This window comes from Falco rusticolus, chromosome 1 (genome assembly GCF_015220075.1).
Source record: "Falco rusticolus isolate bFalRus1 chromosome 1, bFalRus1.pri, whole genome shotgun sequence".
Taxonomy (NCBI): domain Eukaryota; kingdom Metazoa; phylum Chordata; class Aves; order Falconiformes; family Falconidae; genus Falco; species Falco rusticolus.
Window position 1 is genome coordinate 23,522,186 of NC_051187.1, and position 17,208 is coordinate 23,539,393.

General features: G+C 41.9%; 1 protein-coding gene across 7 annotated transcripts in view; it reads left to right on the forward strand.

The window, feature by feature from the left end:
* GTF2I (general transcription factor IIi) overlaps nucleotides 1-17,208 on the forward strand; it is a 78,704-nt gene that overhangs the window by 21,294 nt on the left and 40,202 nt on the right. For 5 of the 7 annotated variants that reach the window (XR_005102220.1, XM_037375112.1, XM_037375114.1 and 2 more), the window contains exons 4-10: nucleotides 4,535-4,669; nucleotides 4,991-5,174; nucleotides 5,371-5,399; nucleotides 6,569-6,617; nucleotides 7,336-7,379; nucleotides 8,119-8,196; nucleotides 15,247-15,306. Coding sequence is in view for 6 of the 7 variants with exons in the window: in XM_037375112.1 (XP_037231009.1) it covers nucleotides 4,535-4,669; nucleotides 4,991-5,174; nucleotides 5,371-5,399; nucleotides 6,569-6,617; nucleotides 7,336-7,379; nucleotides 8,119-8,196; nucleotides 15,247-15,306 (579 nt within the window). In the remaining variant the exon portion in view is untranslated. Of the gene's footprint in view, nucleotides 1-4,534; nucleotides 4,670-4,990; nucleotides 5,175-5,370; nucleotides 5,400-6,568; nucleotides 6,618-7,335; nucleotides 7,380-8,118; nucleotides 8,197-15,246; nucleotides 15,307-17,208 lie in introns of those variants that run through there. The other 2 variants (XM_037375113.1, XM_037375117.1) reach the window with 2 other exon arrangements.

Genomic DNA, 17,208 nt, shown 5'->3' on the forward strand with positions numbered 1-17,208 from the left:
GTCACGCTTTTGAGGAAATTTCAGTTGAGTAAATTGTTTCTCTTCTACAGCTTGGGTTTTGCTTCCTGTTCTTGGGTGAGATGTTTTTATCGCTTGTCTGTGGCGTGACTTTGCTCTGCAGGAGAAGTGCTGCCTGCCCCCTCCCAACAGCAGCATTCCCCTTATCTTGGGGTCAGGAGCTCTAAAGACAGATGCACTTTGTGCCCTATTTCAGTCTGCTGTGCTCAGATGATGCTTTAGTGAACCTTCAGAGCAAGTGCTGTGTAACACTGCTGAGCTGTAACTGTCTTCATCAGTTTATAAGCATAACAGCATGTATTGAAGGCAAGAAGCTACAGCATCTGTCCGTACAGAGGGCAGGGTGTCGCTATGTAACTGCTCCCATGCAACAAGAAAAAATGGCCAAATTAAAACTGGATCATGTCAAGTATTTGATTTTTTTTGTTCCATCATAAAGATTTTTGTAAGAGGGCTCTTTTTTAATTTAAAGTAGCCTATTTGTTTTATAGTATATCCATTTTATAAGGGTGGTGGCAGGTTGGAGATTCCTTTTCTGGCCAAGTGGGAGACTGGGCTGTCAAACCCGGTCAGGTAAGAGTAACCCAGGACAGGTAAGAGTGATGAGTGTTCTGAATAACCAGGACACCTGGATAGTACAGGAACATAAGAGACACTCAATCATATATGGACTCTCAGTGCAAAATGGGGATTATTAGGAGCTGGGTCATTGTAATCCTGCTAAATCTGGAATAGCTTTTGCAGAGTAACTGGACTAATCCTGCGGTATACTCCTAGCTGTGGAGAATGCACATACATAACCATTCCTCAGCCTTTGAGTCATTTATGGTGTGAATACAGCCCCTCATCCCTCTTCCCCATGAGGTCTTGTTGCACCTCTGTCATGGTTCCTGCTATAGTAATTCCTATAACATGCAACTCAAATCATGGCTTACAACAATTTAAAAATGTATCCGTTACAGTCTCCACCCCTGGTCCCTTTGGACCAGCTCATGGGGTTTAACGCCACAGTGAAATCCTCCTCTTGTCCCTGCTCCGGCTTGCACTTATCCACAGGCTGCAGTCCCTTAGGGTTGTACCTGCTCCAGGTGGAGCCTCAGCTACACGCTGCAGTCTCTCCAGGGAGATAACTGTTGCAGCGTGGACTTAGCCACAGCCGTGGTTCTATCAGGGTGATGCTGCTCCAGCGTGGCCTTCCCCACAGCTGCAGTCCCTTCAGAAGCAAACCTGCTCCAGCACGGGCTTACACACAGCCACAGATGCTTCGAGGTGTACCTTCTCCAGCATGGACTTGTCCTTGGGCCACAGTCCCTTTGCAGGTATCCCTGCTGCGGCACAGACATAACCATGACCACAGACACTTTGCGATGTAGCTGCTCTGGCATGGGCTTACCCATGGCCACAGCCACTTTGGGGTGTGCTGCTCCCAGGTGGACTCACCCCCAAGTTGAGGTCCCTTTGGCTGGAGGTCACGCTGGACTTCCAGCCTGGGCGGCACAGCAGCAATGCCCTGGCCATCTGCCAGCCCAGGCACATCGCTGTTGCTGTTACCAAAACATTCCTGGGCACGGCACAGGAGGATCATCAGCAGCACAGCGAGCAGCAAAATTAAAAAAACCAGCCATTAACGAGCACTAGCCTGTAATACACAGTGAGGCAAGCAAGCCCCATGGCAAGCAGATGATTAATAGCTACACAGCGGTAACAGCTATGGATTTGGACTAGCACATTCCTGTCAAATCTGTTGTTGGCTCAAACCCTTCATGCCCCACGTTGGGCACCAGAGAGGACTGTCGTGGTTTAACCCTGGCTGGTGACTAAGCCCCATGCAGCCGCTCGCTCACTTCCCCCCTGGCGGGATGGCGGAGAGGATCGGAAGAGTCAAAGCGAGAAGACTTGTGGGCTGAGGTAAAGAAATTTCTGTAAGCAAAGCAAAAGCCACACACGCAAGCAAAGCAAACCAGGGAATTCATTCACCACGTCCCATGGGCAGGCAGGTGCGCAGCCATCTCCAGGAGAGCAGGGCTCCATCACCTGTAACGGTGACTTGGGAAGAGAAATGCCATCGCGCCCAACATCCCCCTCCTTCCTCCTGCTTCCCCCAGCTTTATATGCTCAGCATGACATCATGTGGCATGGGGTAGCCCTTTGGCTAGTTCGTGTCAGCTGTTCTGGCTGTGTCCCCTCCCAATTCCCCGTGTGCCTCCAGCCATCTCACTGGCAGGGCCTGAGAAACTGAAAAACCTTTGACTTAGTGAAAACATGACCCAGCGACAACCAAACCCATCAGTGTGCTGTCAACATTGTCTACCAAATCCAAAACACAGCAATGCACCAGCTACCAGAGAAAAATTAACTCCATCCCAGCTGAAACCAGGACAATGTCACAGGCATCCTCTCCCAAGTGTAGCCTCAATCCTTCTTCAGTGCTCCAGTAATTGGGGTGGGGGCTTCAAGAGAACCCTGTAACCTCCAGCAAGTGGAGACTGCCCACCGGTTCTGCACCACCATCTGGAGGAGATGGATGGCTGCTGGGGGTGGTTATTTAGTTTTTAATCTCTATTTCTCTACTAAATATAAACCAGGTCATGATTTTGAATTCCTCTACCTACCTGTTCATCATCAGCATCATCATCTGACTGCTGTTCTGAGTTTTGGGAACTGCCGTACTCGTACTCAATGGGCTTTGGATGGTTGGATGGGTAGCCATGGTCATCAAAAAAACCTTCGGAAGGTGAACTCATAAAAAGCATGTTCAGGGTGTTTTCCATTTTTGTAGCACCCGTTCAGTACATCATTTCTGTTCCTATCCTTATCATCATCACTCCACAATTTATCGGGATCAACCAGATCAAAGTTGTGCAGAGCTCTTGTAAATCTTCCTGTGTTTGAGACTTGATCTTGTTCGTGAGACTTGATCTTGTTCGTCAGACTTGATTGAAATTGGCCAACAAATGCGGGAGAGATAGGGAGGTAGATGCCTAACGTGAGCTTAAGAATATGGATAAAAATCATGTAACAATGTTTTCCAGTTAAGTAGGAAAATTGCTGTGTCTTTTTGCTTTTCATCTTAATGGGAAGTGAGCGGTGTCGTCATTTTATTTTTGTTTTCCTCGTTATTTTTAGAAAGTGTGGGTACACTCTTGAGAAGCTACTGGCAGTAAAGGCGTTTTCAGTGAATCAGTCTCTTATGTAGGGAAAAAAAAATATCCACCCAGAAAGCAGCATTGCATGTAGCTATAAATGGGAGCTGATGTCTCTTATCCCCCAGTCTGCAGGCAGACCTTACAAGCTGTCTTTAATTAAACACCTGTGTTATTGTTATAGAATCATATTCTGGTTTTGCATTATTTTTTGTGTTACAGTGGGCCCTGTCATGTTGCAGAACAAGGAGAAGTTGTAGGTCTGAGCAGCTGGGAGAGGTAGATGCTACATGGAGGTGGATTTCCAGGGCACAAAGCAGACGTGTGATCTGCAGAGGAAGGAAGAGAGTCTCTTTTAAATGAAGACGGGAGTTTTTAAGATGAGGAAAGTGTTTTTTACTAAAAGCATCACTGCTTCAGCTTATTTCACAACCTGTGTGTCATCAGTTGTTCAAACTGATGTTTATTTTCTTATATTAGCATAGAATTAGATAGTAAAATTTACTGAGGGCGAAGCCAGGGCAGCCTCAGCACTGATCACCCTTGCACACCGGAGCATCTCCCATGTTTTTTCTTTGATATGATGTATATATCCCTGTTGTTTTGCTGAGTGATTCTCAGGAAATCTTGGCAAGATTGGGGCGCTGGTAAAGGAAGGCTGCCACCTTCAACGGTCGCTTCTGTTTGCTTTTGGGGATTGAATTGTCATTCCCTCGCTCCTTTTGCAGCAGCTTTTGCTCAGAGGCTGGAACAAGGCATAGGGCTGAAATATGTGTGCTGCATGCTGGCTTGTTTGCAGCTCCTCCTGGTCGGCTGGACGAGATGTGTGCTTAACATGTCTTTTGAAAGGTAGAGGAGCTCTTGTGGCAAAAGTCAGATCCCTTCCATAAAGAGTTAAGCATGTACAGCATGAACAAAACGGGCTAGAACATAACTGCTGTGTAACTGCTATGTAAGGCATCATGCACGGCACTAGGGAGCGGTGGGACCCTCCACGCAGGCATTTCACCCTTCCCCTGGTGACTCTGTTGGTCTTCCTTTTCTTGGCAGTTTTGCATTTTATTTCTACTGTATTATCCTCTTCTGAGATGAATTGTGTTTTCTACTTCTTCATGCCAAAAAAAAGCTGTGTCGCTTAATTCTTACACCTCCGAGGGTGATATTTATAAAAGTTGTAAGGAGGATGTAATAATTTTGATGTAAATTCAAATTTGCTAATTGCTCACGTGCATAGACAAGTGCATTTGCTTCTAAGGCAAAGAAGTTCTTAGGGTTTTCTGGCAGGAATCCTTCCCAACTGTCTGTAGTCTGAACTGGAGGGACTAGGCACTGGGAGGTTTAATAACTTATTATTGTTGTCTTATTTTTATAAGGTGTTACGGAAGAGGAGGGGGCTGCAGAACTGCAGAAAACGAAGACTGTACTACCTGCAAACAGACTGACGGTGGATATTGTGGAACTGGAAGCCCTCAGAAAGTCAGTGGAGGACTTCTTCTGCTTTTGCTATGGTGGGTCCTTTAAAGTCTTCTAAAGAGCTGTTCTGCATTTTTAAATATTTATTGCAGTTGGGAAGAAAGTACTGCACAATCTTAGCTTTCTAACTCTACTGCTGTTAAGGTGTTAAGTTTAACTTCTAGTAGCCAATTCTAAACCATACTTGTATATTGGATAGTTTTCTTCTTGGTGTGTTTTGTGGGATGTGAGCCCCTGCACCTTGCATATTCGCTCCAGTTCTCTCCAGAATAATGAGTTTTACAGGGACTTGTCCTTTTCTTGAGCATTCTTGACCTCGAAACAACCATGGTGGAATTTTTTTTTTCTTTCTCCAGGTAAAGCTTTAGGGAAGTCAACAGTGGTGCCTGTGCCATATGAGAAGATCCAGAGGGACCAGTCTGCCGTCGTGGTGCAGGGTCTGCCTGAAGGGCTGGCATTTAAACACCCAGCGAACTACGATGCTTCGACCCTGAAATGGATTTTGGAAAACAAGTCTGGGATCTCCTTTATCATCAAAAGGTTATTTGGTCTTTCTTCTGCTGCTCTGTCTGTCCACTTTGGCTTTCTACTTAAATGAAGTCAGGTTAATTTTAATTAAATACATTGCAGCCTGTTTCTCTTAAACAGGAGTGGTCTCTCTTTAATGTTACGCTACCAAGTAAGTAACGATGCCTTTGCTAAAGCTGTGGGTTTTTCTTTCCGTATTTCCACACAGGCCTTTCCTAGAGCCAAAGAAACACCTAGGTAAGTTACTACTTACTCAGACTAAACAGAAACAGATCAAAAAAATTAATTTAGTCAGCAATATAGGTACAAGATTTGGTCACGTGGATAAAGTGGCAAACTGTGCAGAAATTCCTAGACTGTGAGGTGCCTTACTTAAGGAGCTATAACCTTATCCTTTATTGCGCTCTGCCAGGAGCAACTAATTAGAGATAAAGCTTGTTCTATCATATTCTTCCTCCTTTTACTGAATTTAAATGTAATGTGAATTGGATAGTATCACAGGGAAAGAAGTGAACTGATGGAGGGCTGCATCGCCTTTTTAGAAGATGCTAAGACTTTCCAGTGCTCCGTGTTCCAATGCGTAGCTGATTACGGCACTTATATCTCATTTTTTAAATTAATTTGATCTTCTAAAGTGGCTGGGTGTTGTAGTTCCTATGAAGGCCTCTATATTTTAAAAGATCTGAGCTAAAGTGAGATTTTTTAAAACTGCGAAGATTCCCTTCTAGCTGAGAAGAAATCCCTCCTGTTCCTCTCATGGGATCACGTTGCTTTACTTGCAGAATTCATATATGTGAGGATTTGTTTTACGGAGAGGATGAAGCAATCTGTATAGGAATATAGTGAAAAAAAGAAATTTCACTTTCTCAGGTGAAAGAGCCAGTAGTTGATGCTGGGTTAGTGAAATCAGAAATGTGCTGCCCGTGCCCAGCGAGAGATCTGGAGAGTGGGAAATTATAGAGGTTGTGGTAATAATATATTTCTGTTGAAAATGCAAGGCAGGTTTTCAGGGTGGTAAATGACATTCTAAAAACATAACCTATTTGTGTCTGGCTGTAATTAGGGCTAAGCTGAGTCTCTATCAAATGGTCCATTTTCTTCTAGCAGAGTTGAGGTGAAAGATTTGTTTGCCTTCGTTTCCCAAGATTTTCATTTAGCCTTATGAAAGGGAGCACTGAAAAGCATGGTGAAATGCACATTTGAAGTAATTGTATATTGGTGTTGCTTTATATATTAATAAAACAATTTAATGAGATCTCGCCCTCGTTAACTGAATACAGAAAATAGGCACATATGCTTGTAAAATGGGATCAGCTTTTTTGTTCGTGAAATAAATGTTACATTTTCAATTTGTATTTAAGAGAAATAGAGTGCAGGAAATTCAAAGATTGTCTTTTAACTTTCAGGAGCTCATATGACAGAACCTTCACATTCAGTTATACCTCCAGGTGGAAGGTGAATTTAAAATAATGTAGTTTTTTTGTATCAACTATGTATTACTATATAGTTTATCTTTCTCTTAATGTGCTTTTGCTGTCCCGCTGACCTTTGGATAACTTTTGCTTGCCTGGGATTATAAAAAGCATGAAGCTGAATTTTTGTCTTTCTTTTGACCGTTATTTGTGGGGAAACTTGAGAATTAAACAGATGGCAAAGTTTCCCCTTGGTTTAATTAGCCCAATGAGTGTTCTTAATTCACAGTCTATCTGTCAGGGGTGAGTTTGTCATGTTTTATGGTCCAGCAGCTATGGGGAACAGATTTAATGTTGCTTCCTTCCCCCTCCTCAATTAAAAAAAGCGAAATAACTTTTTTTGTTAGTAAATGAAGGGATTATGTCTGGAATAAATAAAAAATCAGTTTACATGAAAACAGGGATCAGTTTTCTGTGCTTCTGAGTTTGCTTCTCATTAAATGGTAAACGTGCTTTGAATATTGTGTACATACCAAAAATGTAGGGATGGGAGATTCCTGGCAATCTCCTTGAGATAAATCAGATAAGCCAAGATGCAGAGTTTTTATTTTTGTGTTCCTAGTGGGGAAAAAAAACACTGGGGGAAAAAATAGTGGGAGATTGATTTTGCTTGACAAACCTGTAAAGCTTGAGGAACTTTCCAGAAATGTGTTGTTTATTTTTTTATAGTGACAATGTGCTTGATTTGTTTATTCTTGTAGTTGTCCTCCTATCCAAGTGAAAACGGAACCCAGCGAGGACTCTGGTAGGTTCAAAATTTTGCAAAGAAATGGTCAGTTTCTCTTCCAAAGGCTGAATTTAGGCAAAGATGGGAAGCTCCAAGAAAAAAAGCAGCAGAGAGCCATCCTTCGTGAGAAGGAAAAACTTTTCTCTCCTTAAAATTGTCCTCTTTGCAGCTGGAGTTTTTATTAAGTATTGAACCTTAGCCAAATGTTTCCATTTCTAGGAGGAGGAGATTTGTAAAATTTGGTAGCCTAAAATAAGGTATTTTTGTAAGTAAAGTGGAGAAGAAGAAAAACCCTCTTGTTCTTTGTTTTGTTCTGATTCAAGATTGGTTTGTGATGGGGAGAGGAAAACTCGGTTTATTTGTTAATGCTACTAAAATATCGAAAGCGACCTTTCGATAGGTATAAGAAAGACCTAAAATATCGTCTGTTTTCTAGCTAAAATGGAAATAAATAAATAACTAATAGCACAATGTGTTATTTATCAGTTTAAAAAAAAAATGCCCAAGGATACTGAGTTTGTAGGGAAACATTTGAGCCTGAATCCTTTCTGACAGTGACCAAACTGAAATGCAAGAAACCAGCAGGTCCCTTTGTTACTGCTGTTTTAGTTCAACATTTGTTTAGTGTCTCAGCACCTCAAAATATTTTTTTTTTAGTAGACACCAGCTAGGATCTTGGTAGCTGTTTTGTTTGGATTTTTTTTAAGAATCTGGTTATTATTGGTTTCCGTAGTTGATTCCTTTGTTGCTTCTACAGGAATTTCTTTAGAAATGGCAACAGTAACAGTGAAGGAAGAATCAGATGATCCTGACTACTATCAATATAATATTCCAGGTAATGATACTATCTCATTAATATAATATATCTCATAATCAACTCATGAAAGGGTTGATTGCTTAAGTGTTGCTGTTTTTAAGTGTGCTTCTGTTTTTACTTATTATTGGTCATTAAATGTGCCAGTGCTTAGCTCTGTGGGGATACAACATTTCCGCACTGGCTATCATTTCGGTTGTTCTGAACAATGCCAAAAGAGCTAAAGTACAACTTCAGCATTCCCATGTGTGTGTGTTTGGGCTCAGGGAGAAGTTCCAGGAGGCTTTGGAACTGCTTGGGTTTTTTCTGATGGTCCAGTATGCAGACTCCGACTCCAGTGACCTCTTTAAACAGGAAACAAACCCCAACAGCAATACTGCCCACAGCACCGCTCCAACCGCTTCTTTAAAGTTGCAGTAAATTTTATGGTCTATCAATCACTTCCCTTGTATGGAATGACCAGTATGTGTCAAAATTGTCTTGAAATCTTGAAAGGTTTATTTCTATAGACAAAGTGTAACGTGAGGTCCGTATGACTTGGGTTGTGTGCATGTTTGAAGGCATCTCTACGTATCCAGATAATACTGTGGAAAGCAAGAAATGGTTATGTCTGTAGATTGAAATGAACGGTAATTAAGAAGTCATGAGTATGAATGGGAATATACAATAACTAGAACCCTAAATTGATTATTTCAGCCTGTTTGCATTTGTTGTTAGGTTAGTTGAGCAATGCAAAAGAGCTCGGGCAAGCTGCCGTGCACCTTTGAAGGATAGCTGCATGGTCAACAACGAAGTGTGAAACAGCCCATCCTTTATCCCTTCATTTTGTAATATTATATATTACTGAGATGATGTTTTTTGTGCTTAGACACAAAGATTCTTGCGATTATTTTCTTATGTGCTCTACTAACTAACTACAGGATTGTGGACTCGGTAGTCTCAAGTAGTGTGCGAGTGCTGTTCAGAGAGATCTTAACTGCACAGCCCTGCAAAACGTCACTGGTCGAGTTCAGGATTGGAAAGGTGAATTCTCCAGTGTTAGGATAATGGTTTGTTCCTATTTGTACATTGCCTGGCCTCAGGGGATGGGGGGGTTTACAGGCATGATCTAAGGTAGTGAAAATAGATGCTTTTTTTGAGACAACCTAATCATTGTTTCTTCTAAAGCTCAAGTCCTGTCATCTTTTTTGCTTTCCAGCCCTTTGTGGCTTTCCATTTCATGCATAAAGGCAATGTCAGAAGTTGGCCAGTCCAATGCTGTTTGAAGCGAGTCTGTACTGAAATCGCTTCCTTACAGAATAGTCACCTGTTGTAGCGCAGCACGTCCGAGCTAAAAAATCTCATTTATGCAGTATGCTTCCACGGCGCAGCCTAAGCAATATGGATTTGGGGGGGTGGCATTTCTATTGTCTTTTACAGAACTTTCCATTTAAACCTTCTGATTTGTGGAGAGGAATAGGTATTGGTATTTATCTTTCCGATGAAATGATGCTTGATTAATAACTCCCCCTTTCCCCTCTCCCAGCGTAGCCCTCCAGACTTGCATTGAACAGGAGACCAGAGTGTGTATATGGTTAAAAGCACCGGCATGTGCGAGCTGAAGATGTCACCCCGCAGGAAAGCAGCGTCCCCTGCATTTCTCCGTCCCCTGCATTTCTCCTTCTCCGTCCCCTGCATTTCTTTGTCCCCTGCATTTCTCCAAGTTCCTGCTGCTCAGATTCCAGCCCAGGGTGGCTGGAGGTGCGGAGCGCTATAAATTCCAGAGGCGTACAGGGGTCTGTGTGTGCGTGGTGGTGCAGAGCCGCGAGCCTTAGACAAGCGCAGTTGTCCCGAGGTGTATCCCTGAGGAATGATGCAGGTCTGCCCAGCGCTGCCTTTGTGGAGACATACTGCAAAAGAAAAGAAAGAAAGAAAAAAAAAAGAAAATGGCTAGGGTCACCCTTCTTACTAAAAATACCCCACAGCAAAAGCCAGGCTTATCGATTTAGGAGAAAAAACAACTTAACTGTTAGAGAACAGCAATCTGCTTCGGGCTTCTTGGAGAAAATGATTTACTGATGAAATTTCACGGTTATTGTTTTTTCCCTGAGAGTTTGCTTCTTCTCACCAATCTGTGATGCTAACCATAGCGCTGTCTGCCTCGGTGGCGCACAAAACTCCCCCGTTAATCAAACACGGGGAAAATTACACCTGTAGGTGGACATTCTTTTAATCTCTTATTATCTTGGAGCAGGCTGCACCGTTTGGGTGTCTCCACGAGTTAATGCTGAATTACTAAATTTAGAAATGTTTTAGCAGTACACAAGAAGAAGACTGAGAAATAGGGACTTTAGCCATCCAAAACTGCATATGGGTGTTCAACAGAGCATTAGGGGTGCTTTTCCATCGGTAGGCACTGGTGGCAGTGGGTGGGTTTTTTCCAGTGTCCTGGACAGATGGGAATGTCACTCCAGTGTTAAATGCTTTGAGTGACACCAAAGACAACCTGTTGTGGAAGAAAGGTCTGGATTTTGACTGTTGCTTAAATGAGGAAAAGGACTGAGCAGAGATCTGCAGGACTAAACAGCACATACTGGAGCATCCCGGCTGTTACAGTTAATAGTCCTGCATATACCTTATCTAGAAGTACCAACTTACTATGGCTCTTATGAAAAGAAATGTTAGTTAAAATGCTGTTTCTGAGTTCAGTGGTTGAATTGTGGTTTGTACTCTTAGATTAAGCCTATTACTACGCTGTAGGAATAGATGTGTTTCCATGGCTGTTGCAGAGGGACCGGCGTTCTGTTCTGCCAGACCAGCCGGGAACGTGCGAGCCTAAAGCCAAGCAGCAGGGCATGTGCTCTGTACTGCCTTAATTTGCATTAATGCAAATGCCTCGTTGTGCCTGCAGACCCTCCCAGCTTCTGTACGGGCTTCCCTGCAGGCGGGGGGCTGCTGAGCTGGTGTGTTGGACATCAGTAGACCCGCATCCCAGCTTCAGACTGGAAGGCTGCCTGCAAGACTACCTTGAAGGCTTTTGATGGAAAAAATGAGGTCAAAATATCAGTGCCAGAATGAGAGCAGCTCTGAATCAATTAGCATGATAGAATTAGGAGCTATACTTTTCTTTCCCCGCCCCCCCCCCAATTTACAAAGAAGCAAGAATACATTAAGAGAATTTCTTGGGGATCTGTGCCACCTTCAATCCCCTTCATCAGCACGGAGTAAAGCAAGGCTTTTTGGAGACAGCCCATGCAGAACGGAGCAATTTGCTGACTAAGGACCGACCCTTTCCTCAGAGGCGTGTTTTCCTGTGAATTTACCACTGACGCCTTGAAGTTAAACCCAAGAGAAGTGGAAGAGGAAGGAAAAGGCTGTAAAGAGCGCATCCTGCGAGCTAGCTGAGTCAGCTTCTAGACTGCTGTCCCTTGAATGGACTGGTTTAGCTTATAAACCACTTACAAGTGTATAAAAACTGCCTGACATCTTTTCCCGTTAAAACACCATGTGGTTGACCAGTGCTGTCAGTTTTTGAATTTCTGGAAAGATTAGTGAGGCAGTTAAAATACAGAACGTTCATCCAAAACCAAATGAAACTGAAAGTATCTTCTGCGGGAAGATACTGACGTTCAAGCCCAGAACGGGAATGTAAACCGTGCTTTTATTCTCACTCTGGAACGGTGAAAGTCATGAATGCCTTTGGTGTGTCTTAACAACAAAATATTCCTCCTTTGGAGATGATACTAGAAATAACATCCATTTTAATGGGGCTGAAGCTGTAAAGCTGGGCTGGCAGTGCTCTAACCCCACAGTGTGAGTCGCACCGTCTTAAACCAAGACATTCCAGAGAATATATGGAGAAAACAAGTAAGCACTATGTCATGTTTCCTAAAAGCGTTCTGCTGCTACCCTGGGAATTACATTTTGCTCACATCGCTGCCATCTGTGTCGCCAGAAAAGTGAGCATCGCTGACGGTGCTAATCCGTAAGATGATAAATCCATTCCTTCTGCCAAGTGCCACGGGTTTGGCACTGCAGTGTTCGGGTGTAATCCACTGGGAACAGGCTGAGGGATCTGAACAAGGCATAAGTGAAGGGTTTGTTGGTGGGTGAGCAGCAGGAGTAGCTGCGGCTGCCGAGGGAGTGACGTGATTCTTGTTTTTACAGGCATTGTTAAAATGTGAAAAATGACATCTTTGTAAGAGGCATTTCGGCAGTGTACACTTTATGGCAATAGACATCTTTTTACAAAGGTCTTGTTTCAGTGCAGGTGCCAGCCCAGCACATGGTGTAGGTGCGATACGTAACAAGGTGTTTGCTCATGCAAGACCCAGTTTTCGTCTGTTAGAGAATTCCTGGGTGTCTGTGTTGGGTGGCAGAGCCGGCCGTCAGCTGGCAAGCCTGCTTGGTGCTTGTTCTGGTGCAGGGTGATGCTGCTTAGCTCTGCCTGGACGTCTTGAGTTTGGACCCCAAGATTTAGCTGTACTGCAAGATTCTAATGTGTCCTGTGGTTTTAGTAATTAAATCTCCCACCTTTGTGTCCATCCTCCCTCCTGCATCCTACCTGCTGCTGTGGAGTTAAGTTTTTGTCTCTGGCGTTCTCTTGCTTTTTTTTTTTTTTTTCCTGATTTCCTCATACTTTTATTCTTAGATGGAACTTCTTCTGGTCTGGTTACCGCCATACCTTTTTGCTTTTCTTGGTTATGTGATATGTGTGTGTCTGACCATTAAGTGCATGAGTGCAGTCAGGTGGAAATGTATCTGCTTTTGTTAATATCTCCTGGTGGTAGAACTTTCCGAATTCTTTTAAATTTAATTTTCTAGCCTTTACTAAATTAAGCTAGTGGGATATATTGTTTTACACTTTCTAATTTCTGAAACAATTTTTTCATGTTGTTTTTTCCCTCTGTCAGAGCTTCATAATAAAAAAAAAAAAAGCTTCATAAAACAGTCTGTGTGGGTCACTTAAAAAATCTGATGGATTTACTGCATGTACTGTAGTTTTCATTGTATTAAAGCTGAAAGTACTGAATACTCTGTGCTTAATCCCAAGGGCTGTAAGCCTAGTGAGTGTCTCTTTTTAACTAGAGAAATCTTTCTTCAAGTTTGAATGTGTCGGACTCTGTTTTTCCTTTTTTATTTGTGTCACAGCATGTAAATAATGCAGTATCGAGACTACCGCAGAATATGTAGGAAAAACAATCCTGTCAGGATTTCTGAATTAAAGGAATAAACACAAAAATGTGTGCTTATAATAGGATATTTGCTTATAATGGCATGCATGCTTCTGCGTGTCAGTGCATTATGAATTATAATAATTGCATGTTCAGAGGAGTCCTTAGGAAATGACATACCCGTCTGGCTGCATGCACTCAATATGCTTATTGAAATAAAAACAAGTTTAGTCCATGGAGATGTTTTCCAGCGTGCCCAGGGAGGCTGCGTTCTATTCCCACTCACCCATCATGGGTGCAAATCCTGCTTTTTGGATGAGCATTTCTCCTCGGTGTCCTAGAGCACTGCCAGTGTCCCTGGCTTCTGCCATCCTCCTCCTCCTCCTGCTTTTTCCCGTCTTGGGATCTGCCCATCCTGCTCTGGAGCTGTATTTTAAAACCAAATCAGGGAGCTCCTCTGAGCTGAACAGACAATTAGGAAAAAAAAAAAACCAAACCCCCCCCTCCCTGCCCCAGCAAAGAAAAAGTGACAGCAGATTGAAGCAGCACTTACTGAAAGAGATGCATGTAAAACAAAGAACCTTGCATAGGCTCCTCACTTGAAATCCTGTTAATTTAAAATCCCTTTGAGAATCTGAGCAATCAGATTAGGCAGGACGATCTCAAGTCAGCATTATTGTAACGACCTAATAATCATGTTTTCTAAATACTCATTTTTCTTGAGTAACTCATAATATTTGATGCTGCGTACGTACATTCAGTTGACTGAAATACTTCCAGCGTCTGATTGTGGCAAATTATTTCTTATGCAAATTACTGTGCATATGAAACACAGCTTAAATTTTTTCACTTGCCCTATTAGTTAACAACAGCTTTTCTGTTGTGAAGCAATTAATAAGCTTTGCTGATACTCTTACAAACCTACCTCTGAACAGCCAGACTTGCTGGGGAGCTCGGTGATCTTCCGCAGATCCCTTTTGCGAATGAACACAGAAAAGATTTGATTTATACGGCACAATTAGTAATTAGTCCAAAGCCTTCAGCTGCAGTTAATCGTAGCAGGACGTTCCTATATGCCATATATAGGCTACCTTTATATACCTATATATATATGAGGAGTGTGTGTGTGTGTATATATATGTGTGTATATATGTGTGTGTGTATATATATATATATATATATATGTAAGTATATAAAGGTATATATACCTTTGTATACCTATACTGTTTCGGTGGTATAGAATGGTCCGTGGCTCAGTGTGAAGCCCTTGTAAGCAGTTCCCTCTTTCAGTGTAACTGCAGGAGCACCGGTGCATTAAGCAGGAGGATTTTAGGGGTGTTAATTTAATCTTTTTAAGTGTCATTTGCGTGCTGCTTTCTGCAGCAGCCTTGTGAAAGCGGTCCGTGTATCGCCTTCGAAGGGGCGGCTGTGGTGAGAAGCAAACAGCCTTGGAGTGTGGTGAATTATTTTAATCTCTGAATTTGCCTAACGTTGGTAGAAATGGTAAAGTCAGAAAGGGACCCCCTAGGAATACAAATTTTTAGCAAACGGGGAAAAGATTTAGCTGATTAAGAATTCAGTGGAAAAGGGCAGAACCATCGACATTTCGTGTTTTAAAATTAGTTTATTAACACCAAAAGAGCTGAAAACCTGCTGTTCCGCGTGAGTCTCTGGCTGTTCAGCATCCCATGGAATGCACACCCTGCCCCCAGCCCCTCAACATTTTTACCCTGTTGAACTGGATAAGGAAGGGTTTATAAATTTTTCCTATTTTGCACCATCTTCCCTGAGCTCAGTATTCTAGATAGTACGTGATAACTGAAATGAAGAGTGATTTGGCAAATTTCTCTGTGCACCTGAAAAATGCGTTTGCTGTGAGATTTCTCTCACAAAAAAAATAAATGCCTTTGTTCCCCAGCAGGCCCTTCCGAAACGTCGGAGATGGATGAAAAAATCGCCCTCGCAAAAAGTTACACGGGTAGGTCTTTCCACTGTATTTTTCTGACATCTGCTTGGGGAATTGCATGTGTTAACTTTCCAGGGGTCCACTTCCTTCACTTGAAGTAAGAGTTAAGGTACTGGAATTGCAATTTCAAATTTAAACTGTGAATTAAATTCAAATTAAATTTCAAGAAGCGAAAATTTCCATTGCCTTCATTTTCAGGTGTCCAAGGAGAGAGACACCTAGGAGGGAATCGCCTTCCTTTCTTTTCTAGAGTCAAAAAGGAGCATCAGGTTGATCACACTAAAGTAATTTGTGGGAATTTATGTTTCTCAAGAAATTCGGTCCAATTAATGGTTAGTTATGAAGTTTCATAAATCTCTGCTAATTCAGCTGTGCATGAGGGGAGCAGGCGCATGTGGAAAAAAATATGTGGGACGTCTGTGCTCGGTGGAAGGAGTTCCTTACTGGGTTGGAACAATAGCGGGAAGGAATTTATCCCAGAATTGTAGGAGGTTTTTTTCAGCTTCTTACAGTTTTTATTTAAAATATTGTTTGTCCATTTGCAAAAAAATACTAATCTGCAGTCGGTCCAGCCCGCGAATTTCTTCTTAAAATTCAGAAATTGGGTTTTCTGTATGTTGTTCAGGTGAACATTCTAGTTCTGGATTTTTTGCTTAACAGAAATCCTTACTTTGAATAGTCGGTGTTAAAAAGTTCCTTTTGTATTTTCATGGTGGTATATGGTTTTTACTTCATGTTTGTCTAAAGGAAGCCACCAGGGTTCCGATGACAGTGAAGGGACAGATGTGGGAATCCTGGTAGAAGGTCAGAGAGAGGGAATGTTTTTCCTGAGAATAAATTAACATCATTGGATATATTTTTTTTACAGAAATATTTGAAAAGATGGCACTTTAATTAAGTTGTACATCTTCTCCAACCATTCTCTTTCCACTTTTCCACAGGGTTGGCTTTTGGGTTTTTTTTGTTTTGCTTTTAATCTCCCAAATGGTGCTGCTCTGTGGCTTACTATAAACAATTGTGGTGGGAGCTGCCGATCTTTTAAATCAGAAATTGCATTTGTAAGATGCTTGTCACCCAACATTTTAGTGCTTTGACGTTCTGCAGACAGCTTCAGCCCAAGCACCTGACTCTCAATCCTGAGTCCTAAGTGTCAGGGCCACGGTGTGCAACAAATCCCCTTGGTTCTGCTTTGCAGGGCAGTGTCACCACAGGTAAGGGCACCCTTACGTGAAACGCAAAAGCGTTTTTCTTGATAAAGGAGGATAAAGCTCTGTGCTCTTGCTGACTGCACTATTTAATCTACTTATTTGAGAAGAAATAAATTTATAATATTTAAAATATAAATATGTATTAAGATATATATATTTGTTACATATTTTGGTTTATATTTTGTTATATATTCATACAATTTATATATACAATTTATATAATTTTATATGGAGATTTGAAATATATTTAAAAAAATAATTGTTTTCCTGAGCATAATACCATGAGCTTTATGACTGACCGTGAAGATATGAAATGACTGAGTGGCTTTGCTTTGGTTTTGACTATGTAGAATTTTATAGCTACAGATGCTGAGCGTGGCTCGTTTAATACAGGTTTAACCTGGATTTAACCCGGAATACGGGGTTTTGTTACACACCCTTTTCTCAAATCTGTTCTCCTTTACAAGTTCCTGTAAGAAATAATGCTGAAAGTTGGACCCTGGTTTTGCTGAATAGAATAAATCTGTTGTTTGTGAAAGTAGTATTTATGAAAAAGTCTATAGGCAGTGGCTAAAAATCACAAACAACCGTCTTAACTTAAATTTCTTAAATTCCGTTTGTTGTTTAAGTAGGCATGCAGCATAGGTTGTCTTGTCTGGGCTCTGTAAAACAAGATTCTTTATTGCTGATCCTCGCAAAAATGAGT